Below are 16859 nucleotides of genomic sequence, written 5' to 3'. Positions count from 1 at the left end.
AAATAAATAAAATTCAGCAACTAAGCTCCTATATCAAATATGCCTTTTTCTTAATATTTATTATATTCTATAATATATTTAAACTCTCCTCTACCATCTTAGTTAAAATTAAATTTTCTACAAGTTTTTTTTCTTTTTTAACAGGACTTGTTTGTTATTAACTTTATTAATGTTCTTTCATTATATGCTTTTAAGGTGTGCCCGATTTTATTGTAATCTTTTAATGCTAAAAAGAGATATAGCAATCGAATATGTTTAAGTATTTATACATTTCAATTTAACCCCATTTTAGTAAGGGTATACATTTATACATATTAGCGAATAACAGAAACTGAATCAGGGCAAAAATTTGATATGGAACTAAAGACAATTGAACTCGTGTACTTTATTGCCTTCGCGGACATAATCTGGCCAACTGATAAGGGTCATATAATTGTGCCAACGTTTGGCTACCTGGACGCGGTTGGTAAACGCCTATTAAACGCCTCGTTGCTTCCAAATGAGATTTGTATTGGGCCAATCACTCTCTCTTCGTCCTGACAGACAAGGATGGCCATACTGTCTGCCTGCCATGGAAATGGCGGCGATGGGAGGTCCTTGAATAAATAGGGCGAGGATGCGCAGCGAACTCATCAGTAGCACTTCAACCAGCTCAGCGAAAGGATCGCCCAAAGATGAGTGACTTCAGCATCGAGTACATTTTGAACCGTGCCGGCAATCGATTCGTGGGCACCAACGACTCCGTGGGTGTCCTGCAAAGGATTCGTGCCAGCCTGCCATTTCATCCGTACGCCCAAGCATCGTACTCCCTAAAGGAGCAGCGTGGAGGATCTCCGCCAGCTGCGGTGGAGGGTCAAGTTCCCGTCTACGATTGGCTGCAGTACACCCGCTATCATCCGCCCAAGTTGCCAAGGGCTCTGCGCCAAAATGCACCCGCCAAAAGGACTCCAGGTCGCCTGCCCCGCATCCCCTTCACTCCCCACCAGCTGCAGGCTCTGGAGAATGCCTACAAGGAGTCCAACTACTTGAGCGCCGAGGATGCCAACAAACTGGCCGAATCCCTGGAGCTGACCAACACGCGGGTCAAGATCTGGTTCCAGAATCGGAGGGCCCGCGAAAGGAGGGAGAAACGCGAAAAGGAGGAAAGCTGCGACTCCACCTTCTCCTCGAATGCTTCCAGTCCGGAACCGGAAATGATCGTTGTAGCTTAAGTTGGAGAACGGTTCATTATATCTAAAATTCCCCATTGGCTGTTACTGTGTCTCTCCTCATGGATAAACATTCAAATTAAGTGTCTTTCTGTAAACAACATTACATATCTTTAAGTTAATATAAGTAAATTATTACACATTAGGATGCTGACAATATTAAACTAATTAAATCGAAATCTATTTAAATTTTTTGGATGGTTATTTTGTAATGTTATTTGCTGGCTCGCTTGAAGTTAAGTTAATTAGAAAATATAAACAAAACCGAACATTGATTCTTTTTAAATAGTAACATACAAACATGTGAATTTTTAGTTTTGGAATAAAATCTCATAACGAAATATTTCTGCTTTTTTTACCCGTAACCACTTTTAACTGTTGAAATTCCATTATAAATGTTCGGAGTTTTGACATAAACGTCAGAAATGTATATCAGTCTGGGGCATAAATTACATAAATTATTAATTTCTTTTTGTATGTTTTCACAGCATCTTGAACCTGCCAAGGGTTAGCTACAGACGACTAACCACCAATAAAGTTCTCTGATCATTATAAATAGATATATTTAAAACCCTGAAAAACATTCAATGAACAATTATGAAAAAAATTTCAAGAAACTTAAGTTTGATGACACAATTGTGGAAACACCGCAGCTTATTGTGACCAATATATACATAGATTCTTTCAATTCTTTCTTGAATCAGGAAACGCAGCCTTATTTAAAATGTTTTAAAATGTCTTTTATTTTGTGTAACGGGTTATCTAGTAAAAAAATTGTTTCAAAACGAGTCATTCTTAACAAAAAAGTCCCAACAAAAACTTTTATCCTAAATTTTAAACTCCATTTAAGTATTAGCACAAATTATAATTAGTTTTTATCGTACTTCGGAAATTATTTTACTTTGGATTATTCAGTTGTGTCTTATAAAGTAAAAGCTGTTAAATACATGCATTTTGGGATTTATTACATTTTATAAGCTTAATGAACTTGAATTAAACACTGTCAATTTTAAAAAATGTTGAAAACAAACATATTTAACCCAGGTTTTTAATATAGTTACGTATTAAAATATTTTTAAAAATGCACAATATAGAATGGACTTATGCAGTTTTGTTGAACTCGAAATAAACCACTGCTTACCCACAGGTTATATTCTTTTTACCTTATGCTAATTACATATGGATCGAGTAATTTAATATTTCATTGCGGAAACTGGCTAACTACACTGCCTTTGTGTCTCATGGGAAAATTGAATTCGCATAATGGGATCAAAGGCAGCCGACCCCACAGATATGATAATATGCTATGATGTGTGGCCAAATATCGAACACATATGGGAAAGAATCCCAAAAAAAAGGTGAATGAAAACGAGGAAATTCGCGTGCCGGAAAAACAGCAAAAGGCGAAGGGCAGGCTAAGCCGATTTTGCAATTGTTGCCGCTGTTTTTATGGTCAAGAGTAATTTGTTTTTCCGCAGCCTTTGTTGGCAAACATGCAAAAATATCAGATTACAAAGCGGCAGTTCCTTCAAAGAGTGGGGAAAATGATTGCGGATGCGCTTCCCAAGTCCTGATTCTGCCACAAGGTCTGGCAAATGAGTTTACGCAAATCCAGGAGATGTCTGCCCCTAATCCCAAACTAATCCGATCATATGAGTAGGGAATAGGCAGGATATGCAGACCGAAGTGGACAACAGGAAGAAAGGATCGCATGTCGATTTAGATATCTAAAATGAGCATCGAAAGGTTGAAGGGTTGAGAATAATATCAAATGTCCCATCTGGTATTAGAGATATATAGAAGTGTGCCCCAATAGATTTTATATACATATGTGACCACTCATCACAGCTGAGGCTCTTTTAAAAACTTTTAAGGCCTCAGGTCCTTCCCTACAATACAAAGATCCTCGAAGGATCCCGAACAATTTAAGCCACACTCATTAGACGCAGATAATTCGTGCAAATTTGTCAAATCGGCTTATGATTTGCATTCTATGACGGAATGTTTATGTTACTAATCTAGTCCTGTTTGACAAACAATGCGGCAATATTTATTCTAATGGCGTAGAATAACACACAGCCCATAGACCCGTAGGAGGGTCCCTTCTTATGTCCTTTCTGCGGATCAGACAAGGGACAATCGCAGGCGCATGCGCATGCGCACTTACATGGAGAGGCCCACAAAAACTGGGTCAAGACGGGCGCGGAAGGACTAGTGGCGGGCTTAACGTAATTCCCATTTTTGCGTAGATTGAGGTAAGCGCGGTATGCGGGCTTAGTAGGGCGTCAGCCAGACTGTCCTTTTGCGATCCTTTGTGTTGGAAGACGACGTAAATCAACCGCTTTCATGTGCATTAAAAATTTAAAAAAAGTTAGTTGAGTTATAATATTGCAAGAAGCAAGGAAAATATATGTTTGGTAAACACAATATTTTTCAGCGCTTGAAGTACCGATAAAAAGTGGAAATTTAAAAGAACATTAGTTATATAATCAAAAAATTAGTAAAAGCTTTCTATTAGAGTAAACTAAAATGTAAGAGGTTATAAAATATTACCTAATATGTAACCTTTTTCGAAGGAATGCTGATATATTTTGTTGGGTAATAAAAATAAACCAGATTTTATAGCTTTCCAGATAAAAAAATAACTAAAAGAAAATGTATACTGATTACCATTATTTTTTAAAACTTATTAGTAGCTAATATTAAAGAGAGAGAGAGCACTGGAAATATTTTATAGTTTGGCGGGACATTTAAGTTTCATGAATCCGTTATATTTTTTTAGCCCTTCTTACGGTCTTACTTATAGTTACCGAAATCGGCAACTCTGCCACATGGCGTTGCCAGACGTTCGATAAATCGCTCTATGGACCGTCTATCGATACTTCGAAAACAAGAAAATCGATACCGCCATCGATGTTTCTGCGCCATCTTTCTTTTTCGGGATCCGCACACCAAGTCAAAAGGTACTCGAGAGATTTTTGTCGAAATATAATAGAAAACAACCAAAATAGGGCGTAAATACCCGCGAAATGTGGAAACGGGTGCTGGAGCAGTGTGTTGGGCATAAAGTGCCAGTGGTTAAACGAGTGGAAAGCACTGAAAACAATGTTCGGCTCAGCACACGTGTTCCCCGTGCAAGCCAATATGAATACTAATACTTGTGTGCGGCCTGGTTATTTTGCAGAGCGAATCAACATGCAGCTGTTCGTACGTGGACTAGAGACCATCGAGGCCCTGGAGGTTTCCCAGGATGCCACCATCGCCGGTGTCAAGGTGAGTGAAGCATATACACAATAGTGGAAGATCCTAACCTAGCTGTGCTTCCCACCCGTGTCATGTAGAACCAACTGGCCCAGATCCATGGATTCAGTGCTGAGGAGTTCAACCTCGACTGCGAGGGCATCACTCTGGCCAACGAGACGCCCGTGACCGCTCTCAGCTCCTTCGAGCTGGACCTCAACATTCCCATGCTGGGAGGTAAGGTGCACGGATCTTTGGCTCGTGCCGGCAAGGTCAAGGGCCAGACGCCCAAGGTTGAGAAGCAGGAGAAGAAGAAGAAGAAGACCGGACGCGCCAAGCGCAGGATTCAGTACAACCGCCGTTTCGTCAACGTTGTCCAGGGCTTCGGACGCCGTCGCGGCCCCAACGCCAACTCCACATAGAGAGCTTCGAGATGAACAAGTGGTGTCTACCTTTGTCTACAGATTGATATGATGTTCATAAAGTAATTTCAAACATTAAACCTCCTATGTTAAAAATTTAAAGTGGTCAGTTGGTGAAATCGCTGAAAATGTGTGCTGTTTGTGGAAAATGTTGTTTATACCAACTATAATTTTTAAAGTGATCTTCCGATTAGTACTAGCAGTTATGTATTTCCTACAATCCACGTTATATCGACGTTTTTATTCAGAGCGTGGTCAAATTGTTTACTTGCTTATTATTTTGAGCCCTAGTTCGAGACTGAAAAGTCAGACTTTTTAGTAATCCATTGGAGTGATCCAAATTTATTTATAACATTCGCATTTAAAAGAGTAACGGTTTGACATTTAAGCTTGACCAAAGGCATAGTGAATTGTTTTTACAATTATAAGGATAATTTGTTTATTCCCTGAAAGTTAGGTATCTATGTATTTTTCTAAAAAGTTTAGCGAAAGTGCGTACAAAAAATGTTTGTTTATACACAGTCATACGCTGCAAAATCATGATCTGTTGTAGGTGAATAAGTAAGTTGCACTTAGAGTCGATTGCAAATGGATGTGCAAACTTAAACCCACTATTCTACACATTTGGTAGAGGTCAGTTGGTAAACTCCCTGCGTTTGCGACTGGCGCGAAAACGTCGGTACCAGAACTCGCAGCAGGCTATTAAAAGGGCCCCCGTGAATCCGAGGAGCAGGACTAAAAAGCATCCCTGCATGTCGTCCATGTTTACCTTGTGATTAGTAACTTGCCGCTGCGCGCCCTTCCCGATACACTTGTCTGAGTTGGGCAGGTTCATCTGGTGCCACCTTTCGATGAATCCCATGCGGAACATGCTATTGATGTGCCGGTTTATTAGGTGCAGATAGGCACTTTGAGCTGGCACAATCATAGCTATCTGCTCGTCCACAAAGCTCTCCTTGCCCAAAGCGAAGCGGCACTCCTTGTCCCTCTCGAAGTGCTGCTGCACGATCAGTTGCAGATTGATCCGCCAGTCGATGTTAATTCGGTCACCCCGCTTCACAGCTTCGATGCCCTCTTCCTCGCCACTCCCGTAGATCTTAGCCCTTGTCATGAAGTGCTTAAAATCCTCTCGGGTTGTCGACTGCACGTATCGCTCGAAGAAGGTTCCGTTGCGCAGGCCGTACTGCGAGATGTCCTTGTGCCGCTCCAGCTGACTGAGGTAGTCCACGCCCGGCTGGAACTTGGGGAACGTGAGAAAGGCGACCAAGTTGCCGCAGTAGGTGGTCACCAGCACGATCACCACGATCCACCAGAAACCAACCACCAGGCGGCCACTATCTGCACGCGGCAAGTACATGCCACCTGGAAAATGGGGAGAATTAGAATGGAAGTATGGAATTATTATGGTATTAGGACACTCTTATAATATTAAAAACCGATTTTGTTTCCTTATGATTTACCGTTTTGTATATTTTTTTAAATTATATTAAATTAAATTATAATTTAACTGCATAAAGTACCGATCAAAGTACTCACCCTGTTGAAGCAGAGCCCCAAATATGTACCAAAAGCAGCTTTGCATGGTGGACAGGCCGACAATCTGCATCTCTTTTAGAGGAGCCAGGCGATTGATGGCATACAGCATGGGAGCCGTGAGCAGGATGATGCCCACCAGGCAGAACCAGGTCTCCGTGGTAAACGGAGCTGTGAAGAGATAAATGCGGGACACCTCATCCGGCTTCCGAGTGATGAAGGAGTACTTTTGCACACTGATGGGCAGTGTGTAGTTGAAAGGCTTAAGGTCGGGATCCTCCACGGTGGCTGCCACGGCAGCGATGAAGAACTGGTTGCCCTGCACCATCTCCACCACGCGGTAGGGTATACGAAAGGTCATGGAACCCACCAGTTCGTCCTAAAAAGAAAGTAAAGTGTAAAAACTTACACATATTATCAAATATGATACGATTTTTACGGTTTCATTTGTATTCGTTGACGTGCTAAGTGGGTATTCTTCCCTCCACGAGGTGGCTTCGTGGAGGTAGTAGCTGAAATTCAGGGCACGACTCAGCTCCTTGATGATTTCCATGACGATTCCGGAGTGCTCGACGATGACCCCATGGCTGTTCTTTTTGAGAATTTGCCACGGTGGATTCTACGAGAGATTCGAACCAATAATAAGGATGTTATTCCTGGCTCAAAGACTCACGTGTGCAGTAACAATATCCATGGTTATGTTGCGGAAATGGTGATCGATGTGCGGAAATGCTAGTTCCTGGCAGACGAATCCCAGTAATGGACTCCAGTAGCCAATGTTGACGAACTCAAAGTTTTGGTTTTTTGCATCGCGTGTTGGAGCTGAAGATATCGTGTTCGTGGGTGGGATTGTTGGAGGGGGTGAAATGATGGTCTAACCTGTTCGGAACTTGCGGTTCTCCTGGCTTTTGCCCCAAGTAATGGCTGTTTCGATGCGCCATCTGGCGCAACTGGAGCACTTTGCGTTTTCTTTTAGGAAATCCTAGCAAAAATGAGTTATGAGTTTTTTAAACTGAAATTTGCATCGATTTATATTTATAATTATATGATAAATAAATCCACAACTAAAAAACCCTGAAAAAGGACATACCTTCATGTACTCCAGGATTTCGGCTTGCTTCTCCTGCTTGGTAAAGCGAATGGACTCCCACTCCTCGTCGGAGATCTCGCCGTAAATTGACTCCTCCTCGACTGTCATCTTCGAAATGGAGGTCACCAAAGCGAGACTTATTTCGGAGATGGTGCAATTCAACGTGTCCTGGCAATTGGGCAGGGTTTCATTGAGAGCGAAGGCTATGTTCGCCCCCTCGTCCAAATTTATGGTCACAGCACCGGGGTCAAAGTCCCGACGCATCTTGTCAAGGACAAAGAACATCCACTGGTTGCCCACATGGAACATATTCAGGGTTTCTGCTATTTCAATGATGTCCTCGTGGAAGGCGGAAACCACTAGGAATTGCTGACGCTTCTCTTCGTGTTTGGGAGGAGCAAACTGGGTTAGAGCTTGTCGCAAAGCAGCTCGCTTCTCTTGACCCCGTAAGGAGTCATCGATTTTGTAGAGGATCAGAGAGATTGGAGTGATGTGGTTGGTGGTACTTTCATGTACAATCGATTTGACTAGAAGCGAGTTTTCATCCACTGGTTATGGAAGATCAAACAACGATTATAGTCATTAATAGTTTGCAAAACAAAACAATTTACTTATTTGTCTAAATAAATTTACAGATGGTATGTAATTTTTTATATGCAAATGTCATTTATAATCTGCCAAACGCAAGCAATTGTTTTGGTTTAAGATTACTTTGTAAATGGTATATACCCACATATAGTTTGATCCACAAAAATCACAGCCGTCTTCCAATTGAGAATTTGCTGAACCTTGGCATCAAGAATCACTTGAGGAAACTCATCGCCATGGTCAACTATAGGTACCTACAGATCGAAATTTTAAAATATACCTGGAACCGATGTGTTTCCATACCATTAGAGCACGATTTAAGGGCAATCGAGGACAATCGGAGTCTGTGATGGCAATTAATAGAATTGAAGTTTCTTGGGTATTCTTATAAAATTTCCAAGTGTTTTCGCAATCCGTCACCGTTATAGCAGCCAAGAAATCTGCGGCACTTCAGATAATGACTAACCAATTTTTTCAATTCCAAATCTTACCTTTCTTTAATCGCACTGAGTTCCAGGTGAAATATTTGACATTTATGCCACCGTTCCTCAGATTCTCCCGTATTATGTCGCTCAGGATCTTTTCAAAATGGGACATTACATTTTGGCCATGGATTGTCATGTATTCATGATCCACCACAACCGCTAAATATAAATGGTAAGTTTCTGAGTAGAACCGTGCCAAATCCAAGCTCACCCAGCGATGCGTTGGCACTTAGAAAGGAGGAAAAGTCATTGGCTTCTATTGGAACCACTATACAAAACTGCAGTCCAAAAAGGAGCAGAAGGCAAGCCGATGACCGCATGACGCCAGGATTTCCAGATTGTAACTGAAGAGCGAAACCCACGAAGTCATCGAGGTAACCTCGCTGATAACAAAAACCCAATTAAAGCCAAACCACTGACTTTCCAGTGAGCGTGTGCAGGTCCCATGAAAAATTGATTGGGGAAAAGCGTGGAAAAGCCTGGTGATTGACAGTTTGCGGTTAGGCGCCGACATTCACCCACAATCTCAAATCGCACCCAGGTGTTCATCGAAGGATATCAATTTTTGTTAACTTGTTTTATTTAATTGTAAGTATTTTACGAAATTGTTTGTCAGAATTGCCTGTATGCGTGGTAATTACATTTTACAATCTTATATCTTAGGGCGACTGACGGAAGTTGTATTATTTTGGGGAAAATGGAAGAAATCGGGTTGTTGTGTCTAAGCTAAGAATAATAATTCACTTAGGTTAGATCTACTGGCTAGTTGCGTTGAAAATATCGTCTTAGATTGTGTAAATTGTGTCCGGCTCCTTAGGGTTACGAATTCGCTGATCCTGTCGTCTGGGTTATACGCGCGTCTATATATAATTTAGCTACAATTACGCCTATAGGTCAATTCCCAAAAATGCTTTCAAATATAAATGCAATTCGATTTCGATTTGTTGCAAGTGGTTGTTGTGGTTCCTTTAGTGTATAGTTTATGTATATGATTATTTCGAGTAAGTTACGAAAGGGAGTATAACCTGTATAAATATATATATATATATATATGCCTCGTGTACATATGTTTCTCATATGCTGATCGGATCTTTATTAATATCTGGTTCCACTCGACGCCTGGTGCAATTTTTTATTGGTGGCTTCGGTACTCTGAACTCTTAAAGTTTCTGGAAACTGATCCCGAAAAGTGTCGAGTTTTGAGCATTGGGGTATCGAAAATTGGCTATCTCGTCTATTGCTCTTGATATATGCTCCACCGGATTGCATGCTCCCGCCTCTGCCAGCATTTTTGATTGACTTCCCGAGACTTCCCGGCTGACTAGACCCATTCGTCCCGGGTTTACGACTTTTCTCATTCGTTCAGTATGGCGCTCAGGCGCTCCTCCACGGCAACTTTGCGTGACTTCCACACAAACTCGCAGACGGCTATGACACAGGCCACGCCCATGCCGCCCATCAGGACCACGAACACGCCGCCCACGTTGGCCAGTCCCAGTTCGTTGGCCGCCGACGATGACTTGGAGGTCTCCACGCGGCACTTGCCGCCGCCGCGCTTCTCCTTCCACCACTTCGTTTTCAGGATGTGCAGCTTGCCCTCCTCCTGCAGCTTAAGTATCACGCTGTTGATGGCGGTGCGGTACGGCGAATCTGGAAGAGTAAGAGTTAAAAAGTTGATGGTCAGAACAGAGCTTGAACTTAAAATTTAACCATTGAACAAATAAATCCATCAATAAATATAAGAGTGTTCCGAAGAAGCTTTGACAAAACTATGCATTTTAGTGTATTAATGGTAACTTTAGTTAATTTAATTATTGAAAATGGACTGCCTCTGAATCATTTACAATCTGCTTAAGAGCTACTTACTGGGTGGAGTTGCTATGCCATAACTTTTGGTGTCCAACATGCCACCAACTTGCGTCAGTTCGCAGTTGCGTTCGGTCACGTACTCAATGGATGTGGACTCCATTAAAAAGGCATAAGATCCTGGAAAATAAAATTTAAATAAATAGTTCCAGTTTAAGATCAGCTGACTTACCTTTTCCCTTGGCCACCCGATCCACGCCTTCGCCATTGCTGGCTGTGAAAACTGAGGGACGAGCTGACTCCATGAAGGACCACATCCGCTGATATGTGGAGATCTTTGAGTCCTGCGAGGCAAACATTATTTAGAAAATTAGAAATATAACTTCATTATTTGGTATGAAATCTAGGACTCACCCTGAAGAATGCCGCCGTGCTGCCGCCTTTTAAGGCCCCGTATTTGATCCTCGTCTGCTTGGCCAGATCCTCGGCACTTTCGATGGGCGAGTCCATCCGCTCAACCGTCAAAAAGGCAGCCAAGTTGGCGGTGTACGAGGAGATCATGATCAGAGTGAAGAACCACCAAATACCGGCCACCATGCGAGTGGATAGAGCCCTAAAAAAATACGTTTTAAAAGTGCCTCAAGCAATGGATGTCAGTTAGTTACTTTGGCAGAAAGTCGCATCCTTGCTGCATCAGCGATCCAATGGCAAACCACATGCAATTCAGCAGTGTGAACTGGCTCTCAACCTTCTCGCCGTGGGCATCCGTGTAGGCAGGCCATTCATAAGGAGTAAATCTGTAAAAAAGCAATAATTAGAAAGGAGTAAAATATAATATAAAATCAGTAAGTAAAACCAACTTGGCCAGGATGAAGAGCAGCACAGAGACTCCCAAATAGGCGGTTGCCATGTAGATCCACACGTCCAAGGACAAAGGAGACAGGAAGGAGAACAAGTTGGGTGGCTGCTTAATGGGCTTCCGGTACAGAATAGAAACTCCCAGGTTCATAAAGGGAGTGGTGAAGTCCACTGCCTGTTCTCGCTCGAAGGTGATGGTCAGATCCGCAATGGCCAAATCAGCACGCTGCTCCAACAATTCCCGAATCATGCCGTTCCATTCACTAAAAGAGTATTGGTTGGTAAATTTATTGATTTCTTTACTTATTTTTCTAATTAGTGTAGTGGCTCCTTAAAGATTGGTTTAAACTTTAAGAGGTTTACGTATATAAAATACTTTAACCTTACCCCGTCAACTTGTTGAGACTTCCATAGCTTCCGTCCGGCACTAGTTGAATTTTGTAGTTGAAGCCCAGCGACTTAGATATTTCATGGATGAGATCGACAGCATAGCCCTCAAACTGATCGTTGCCACTCAATGGAATAGCCGACTCCTTTCGCATGCAGTATGGATTACTCTACATCGATAAAATGAATTAATAAATACTTATAAAATTATATTGCATATACTGTAACCTCACCAAAATTGTAGTGACCACCAGCGTTTTGTTCTTCAAGTTGGCTTCGATCTCTTGCTGCTTTTGGCTGAAGGTGCGCGTAAAGTTGATGCCATCGGGCAAAGTGGAGTTCCAGGTGCCTATTTTTCGGATCCCCGCTGGCGTTAGCTCCACGATGTCCAGCATGAAGTCGGTGCGGAAGCCCTGGTGATCGAACTTGATCACATTGGTCAGGCCCTTCATTTCGACGATCTTCATGTAGTTGATCAGACTGAAGCCGTGCTGCCAGGTGCTCTGTCCATCGCAGCTGATCGGATGGATGTCGATTTGCTGCGAGGTGTCCAGGTCGTGGAGAGCCTTCGCAAACAGATGCACCGCATCGTACATGAGTGCCGTTTCCGAGCGCACGGTGGTCAGGTTGGCGGAGCGGAGCATTCCCTTCTCGTCGATGCTCCACTGGCGCACCACATCCGAGACGATCTTGTCGTTGATCAGCCGGAACCCGGTGATGTTGGTGCCCCCGTAGCGGAACTCATCCAGGTTCACCGTGTGCAGGTCCAGCGAGGTCACCAGGTAGCTGTGGTAGTCACTCATCATCCCGATCTGCTGCGCCTGCTTCAGCACCTCGTGGATCCGCTCCGTGGAGCAGTCGAGCACGATGTGCGCCTCCGCCGAGTTCTTGATCTGCTTCAGCAGGGGTCTGGAATAGGGAATTTTAATTACAGCGGAATAATCAAAAGCATTAGAGGTTTGCAGATACTGTTTTTGACCATCAAATACCAAAATTGCACTTGCTACACATATCATATTATGTAAAACTTAAGCTGTATAACGAATACAGGAATACATTTTCTTTTGAGTAGGAAAAGTTTAGGCAAATTTAAAATTTATATGCAGAGTTGAATTAAGTCTAATTGCCAAAAGTTAAGCTTCACAACATGAAGTAGGTCTAATATTCATTAAATGAACTTTCAAACTAAAAGTTTTCATAAGTCTAACTATATTTATTGGCAGTACAAAGTTTAAATACAGGGGTATTTAACTATATAATTCCAAGTCGAACTGGTTTTGTTGTCATAGATAAATAAAAGTGGATTGCCCAAAAATCTACTCTGAAAATATTGGTCTTAGTGTGCTGCCAAATGAAATGGTTTAAAAAAGCGACAATACTTCAATTTCAAATTGAGCCACAAAGGGCACTATCAGTACTATGAGCATAGGTGGCATAGGTGGCATATGTGGGCCAAAGAGAAGTAATCCCCAAAAAGTGGGAATCGGGGGAAACGATTAGGGCGGGACTTACCGGTAATCCCCGCTGTCGCTCAACTGGCGCACCGTGATGGGAAAGGGCGTCATTCCGTGGGCTTTGAGCAGCTCCTGCAGCCGCACGATGCCGTCATTGTTCTCGTAGATAATGGTGAAAGTCTTCCAGCCCCAATGTCGCACTATATCCACGTAAGCCTGAGAGCAAGCAGCAAGCGAAAAAAGGGAACATCAACAATGCAGTAATTGAGGGAAAATAAATGCATTTACGTACCTTGGAAAGCGTATTAGGATGCGGATAAAGATTCACCAGGCAGCTTTCCCGTCTCAGCCGATAGTCCCAGCGATTCTCCAAGTGGGGGATCTGAAACGAGTGCGTTATTCAATGGGGTTTATGGAAGGGGAAGAGTCTGCTTGTCTCCTCTGAAGTACTCACCTCCATGTTGTCGCAAATACTCTGCACATGGCTGGCGGTGTGGGAGGATTGTGGCCCGAAAATGGCTGCAACACCGATGTTCAGTAAGCCACAAACTGCAAGACAAACAAAGCAATTGAGGTTTATGCCCAACTTATTTGTTGCTCTTTGACGAACTCGGTTTTCCCCTAACGTATTTTCGAAAAAACCAAACCCAAGCGCTGTAAAATATCGACGGGGTTCAGTATCGCAAGGAGGAACTTTTGACATTCTTGCCTTATGGCAAATTGAGTGAAACACAAATCCCAAAGAGCTTCAGAGTCGCAAATTGATTTTCGAGCAACGTGCTTGGATTTCACATTCCCAATCCCAGACCCACTCCCAATCCCAATCCAATCTGCTTGTGGGGGAGATAATCTGGAACCCACACGGCTTGAAAGGCTCAAAAAAAAAAAGTAAAAACGGATCCAAGTAGCGCAGTAATGTGCTTGGCTTTCGGCTCGGTAATGTTCAGTTAGCCTCGTTCACATATTTAAAATGCACTTCAGTATGACATAATTTCGTTTTGCCCGTTTGGCCTTTCCTTTTATCCTTCCCCCTTGCAGGATTTCCCCCTTCTGTCGGCAGAAGTCAGCATCCTTTGGCTCATCAAATGCGCTAAGCACGTGTAAGTGCATGTGCACCTGCACTTCGATGTCCTGGCTCGTTGATGCGGTTAACCTGCTCTCAGGACTCTCAGGAGGACTCTGAGGATGGAGGCTCCTGTCTGCCCGACTGCCTCGTTACTGTCGTGCTGAAGTGTGGTTCACTCTGGCCAGGTATTTTCCTTTTTTCCCTCTTTTTCGGTTGTGTGCACTGGCCAACTTTGGCGTCATTTGTGTCTCATTTATCACAGGATATTCGACAGTTGGCTCACGTCCCTGTGTCCGCTTTACGATTCATCGTCAGCTCTTAACGATTATCAAGTGCCGGAGAAGTTTCGCCTGCCACCCGATACCCACAATAAACTTAAAATTGCTGAGTGAAAACTGGCCAGGTCCTCGCATCTGGATATTTATCTGGAATATTTTCACAGGCTCTGATATTGTAGCTTGATTTCCTCAATTTTCGTGCAACTTGGTTTTAAACTAACAAAAGTCACGTTGGTTTGGCTGGTGCTAAGCCCCGGGACATTTTGTTTCCGGTTCTCACGGTCCAATTGAAGTAAGTTTAATTAACTTTTGGGAAATGTGTGTGAACCTAGCGTCGTTTTGCGTATAGGTTGTGCTGGTACTAACTACTCGGATAAGACCGTCTCTTAAATCAGGTTTATATTTCGAAGGTATCTAGGTTCTAGGTTCTAGGTTAGTGGCTCAACATCGGTTCAGTCGATTTTTCCAACCTAAATTATTTCCACCTTCGGTTCTAATTCACAACTTAAATAATCTAGTATTTAGGGTAATTGCTTTTGATATATATGTAAATAAAAGACAAAAAACGCATTTTCATGATTAGATCTACTGGTCTTATGTTCCTGATCTAAAATATATTTTCATGATAGGGTCTAATTCTAAGAATAATAATAAGCATTTCACATATGAACAACCCATAAAGGTAGTTGATCTGCTAACTCTTACTTTTTAAAAAGTTACTTTACATATGGAACATTATTTTTATATATGTATAATTTTAAAATTAATGCGATTGGAACAAGTAAAAAAATTTCTAAAGGTAAAGCTGTTAATCAAAAATCATTAGTGAATATTTTTAGTGTTTCAAAAAAAAAAAACAATATTGTATGAAAGCTTGAATAGCGCATGGATTGCTGCCAAATTGCATTTGTTGCCAAATCAGAGCATGAAAGGAACCGACGCCCCCAGGTATCAATTAGCATACCATAAATCGCAGATCAAATGCAGAGCAGACAAAAGGGTAAATCAGGCACAAACTAAAATAGAAACAAAGAGCCGTGGATGCGAGAATGACAAGTGAGTTACCGAATAGCAAGTGAATAAAGTGAGGGAGCAACTGCCAGTTTTACATATGTCCAAATCAAATATGCTGGCAAAAGCATCAGGTGAAGGTGAAGTTTACTTTTGGGGGGGAAACAGGCAACAGGGTGTCAGCAGGGCAAGAAATCAGGCCAAGTCAACACCCGGAGTACTCACCCCTTTTCCCGGCATGGAAGCTGTCGAAGGGCGAGATGCGCTCGATTTGGGCCACCAGTTTGGAGCGCGGCAGGATGGATCGGTCGGCGTTTATGCGGTCCACCGCCTGGCGGAAGGCCAACTCCTGGTGATCATCGGAGGGATGGAAGAGCCCACCTGGTGGTTACAAATTCCAGTCAGTTAACTTACAAAAAATATATAAAATTCATTGGTTAACCTCCCGCTGTTCTTGAATAAAAACAAACAACACACACACACACACACAACTGTCCGTGTCAAATACACAAACCCACACTGTGACAGGCGCTCTTGATTATGACGTGTAAAAAATCGATACGTAACGTAGATGCGAGCTGAATTTTGTTTTCATCTCCTCAACTGGCGGAAGCTGACTCGAATTTCAGTCTATACTTTATCATAATTATAGCTTTCACTCACCAATCTTGATGATATCGGGCAATGCTTGAGCTTCTCGGCAGTTGTGGATTAATTGCAGGAGCAGCAGCGGCAGGACCAAAAGTTTCCTTCTTGACCGCATCATAAAATCGCTCGAAATTTTAGTTTCCGGTTGCTCAAAATTGCCTTTTCGTATTTTTATCACTTGTCACTCGGCCAATTTTTGTTTCTTAGCACATAATTAAGTTTTTCACTTTGCGGCAACTCATCAGTGTGTTTTGCTTATCTTTCCGAGGTTTGTGTTTATTTACTTGGAAATTCCGGTCAACCGCTTTCTGTGAGGATGTGACATCCACTGAGCTGCGGGTGTTTCACTTGCCTTCTTTTATCCTGTTGCGGAATTGGCCCACGAGGTTGGGGTGGCTGTGGGTGGTTTTGGGGTGGCCCAGCATCCAAAAGCCGGCTGACATTTCGAACAGCTGCGCACTGGATGCTGGCAGAGAAAATCCATAGGGTTGCCATCCTTACCCAGATGAGCTTTTTGGTTTGAAGGTCGTGTTGGTAGGGAAACATGGTAATATTCCATTAGGTTAACTGCTTTGCCGACGATTCTGCTTCGTAAGCTTTGTGGGTAATTGTTTCTTTGAAATAGGTTTAACAAAAAGGGACTGATTCAAACATTTTTGGTTACCCAATTTCAAGTGTAAATAATACTCAAATTAATTAAAGGAGTACTGGTACTGGTAAAGAAATTTAGAGTAGATTTTAAAGTTCGGAATATGCGTAAGTCTGACCGTTAAAGAATTTAGAAA

At 42.5% G+C, this 16859-nt stretch overlaps 4 protein-coding genes across 4 annotated transcripts; 2 read left to right on the top strand and 2 right to left on the bottom strand.

Annotated features, from left to right (window-relative positions):
• The first annotated feature begins 647 nt into the window (after positions 1-647).
• On the top strand, positions 648-1211 carry LOC108093285 (homeobox protein MSH-C). The gene has a single exon (XM_017193263.1). It carries the CDS (start codon positions 675-677, stop codon positions 1209-1211), a length of 537 nt encoding a protein of 178 aa, XP_017048752.1. The 5' UTR covers positions 648-674.
• Positions 1212-4068: 2857 nt separating this feature from the next.
• On the top strand, positions 4069-4972 carry LOC108093349. Its single transcript, XM_017193357.1, has 3 exons — positions 4069-4171; positions 4393-4481; positions 4550-4972. Exons 1-3 carry the CDS (start codon positions 4072-4074, stop codon positions 4868-4870), a joined length of 510 nt encoding a protein of 169 aa, XP_017048846.1. The 5' UTR covers positions 4069-4071; the 3' UTR covers positions 4871-4972.
• Positions 4973-5088: 116 nt separating this feature from the next.
• On the bottom strand, positions 5089-8936 carry LOC108093348 (ionotropic receptor 93a). The gene is made up of 10 exons (XM_043209219.1): positions 8882-8936; positions 8573-8794; positions 8385-8521; positions 8227-8335; positions 7494-8041; positions 7283-7385; positions 7077-7225; positions 6843-7022; positions 6407-6782; positions 5089-6232 (listed from the first exon to the last, which is right to left on the bottom strand). Exons 1-10 carry the CDS (start codon positions 8934-8936, stop codon positions 5505-5507), a joined length of 2607 nt encoding a protein of 868 aa, XP_043065154.1. The 3' UTR covers positions 5089-5504.
• A 190-nt stretch (positions 8937-9126) lies between these two features.
• Positions 9127-16518, bottom strand: LOC108093347 (glutamate receptor ionotropic, kainate 2). Its single transcript, XM_017193355.1, has 13 exons — positions 16090-16518; positions 15652-15807; positions 13526-13620; positions 13364-13453; positions 13130-13287; positions 11851-12526; positions 11618-11787; positions 11233-11493; positions 11038-11169; positions 10787-10985; positions 10605-10716; positions 10433-10552; positions 9127-10216 (listed from the first exon to the last, which is right to left on the bottom strand). The coding sequence occupies exons 1-13, from the start codon at positions 16190-16192 to the stop codon at positions 9921-9923; spliced, it is 2568 nt and encodes an 855-aa protein (XP_017048844.1). The 5' UTR covers positions 16193-16518; the 3' UTR covers positions 9127-9920.
• Positions 16519-16859: the final 341 nt, after the last annotated feature.

This window comes from Drosophila ficusphila, unplaced genomic scaffold (assembly GCF_018152265.1).
Source record: "Drosophila ficusphila isolate 14025-0441.05 unplaced genomic scaffold, ASM1815226v1 contig_791, whole genome shotgun sequence".
In the NCBI taxonomy this organism is placed as follows: domain Eukaryota; kingdom Metazoa; phylum Arthropoda; class Insecta; order Diptera; family Drosophilidae; genus Drosophila; species Drosophila ficusphila.
Note: the sequence above shows the minus strand (reverse complement) of the source record. Positions and strands in the feature narration are given on the sequence as shown.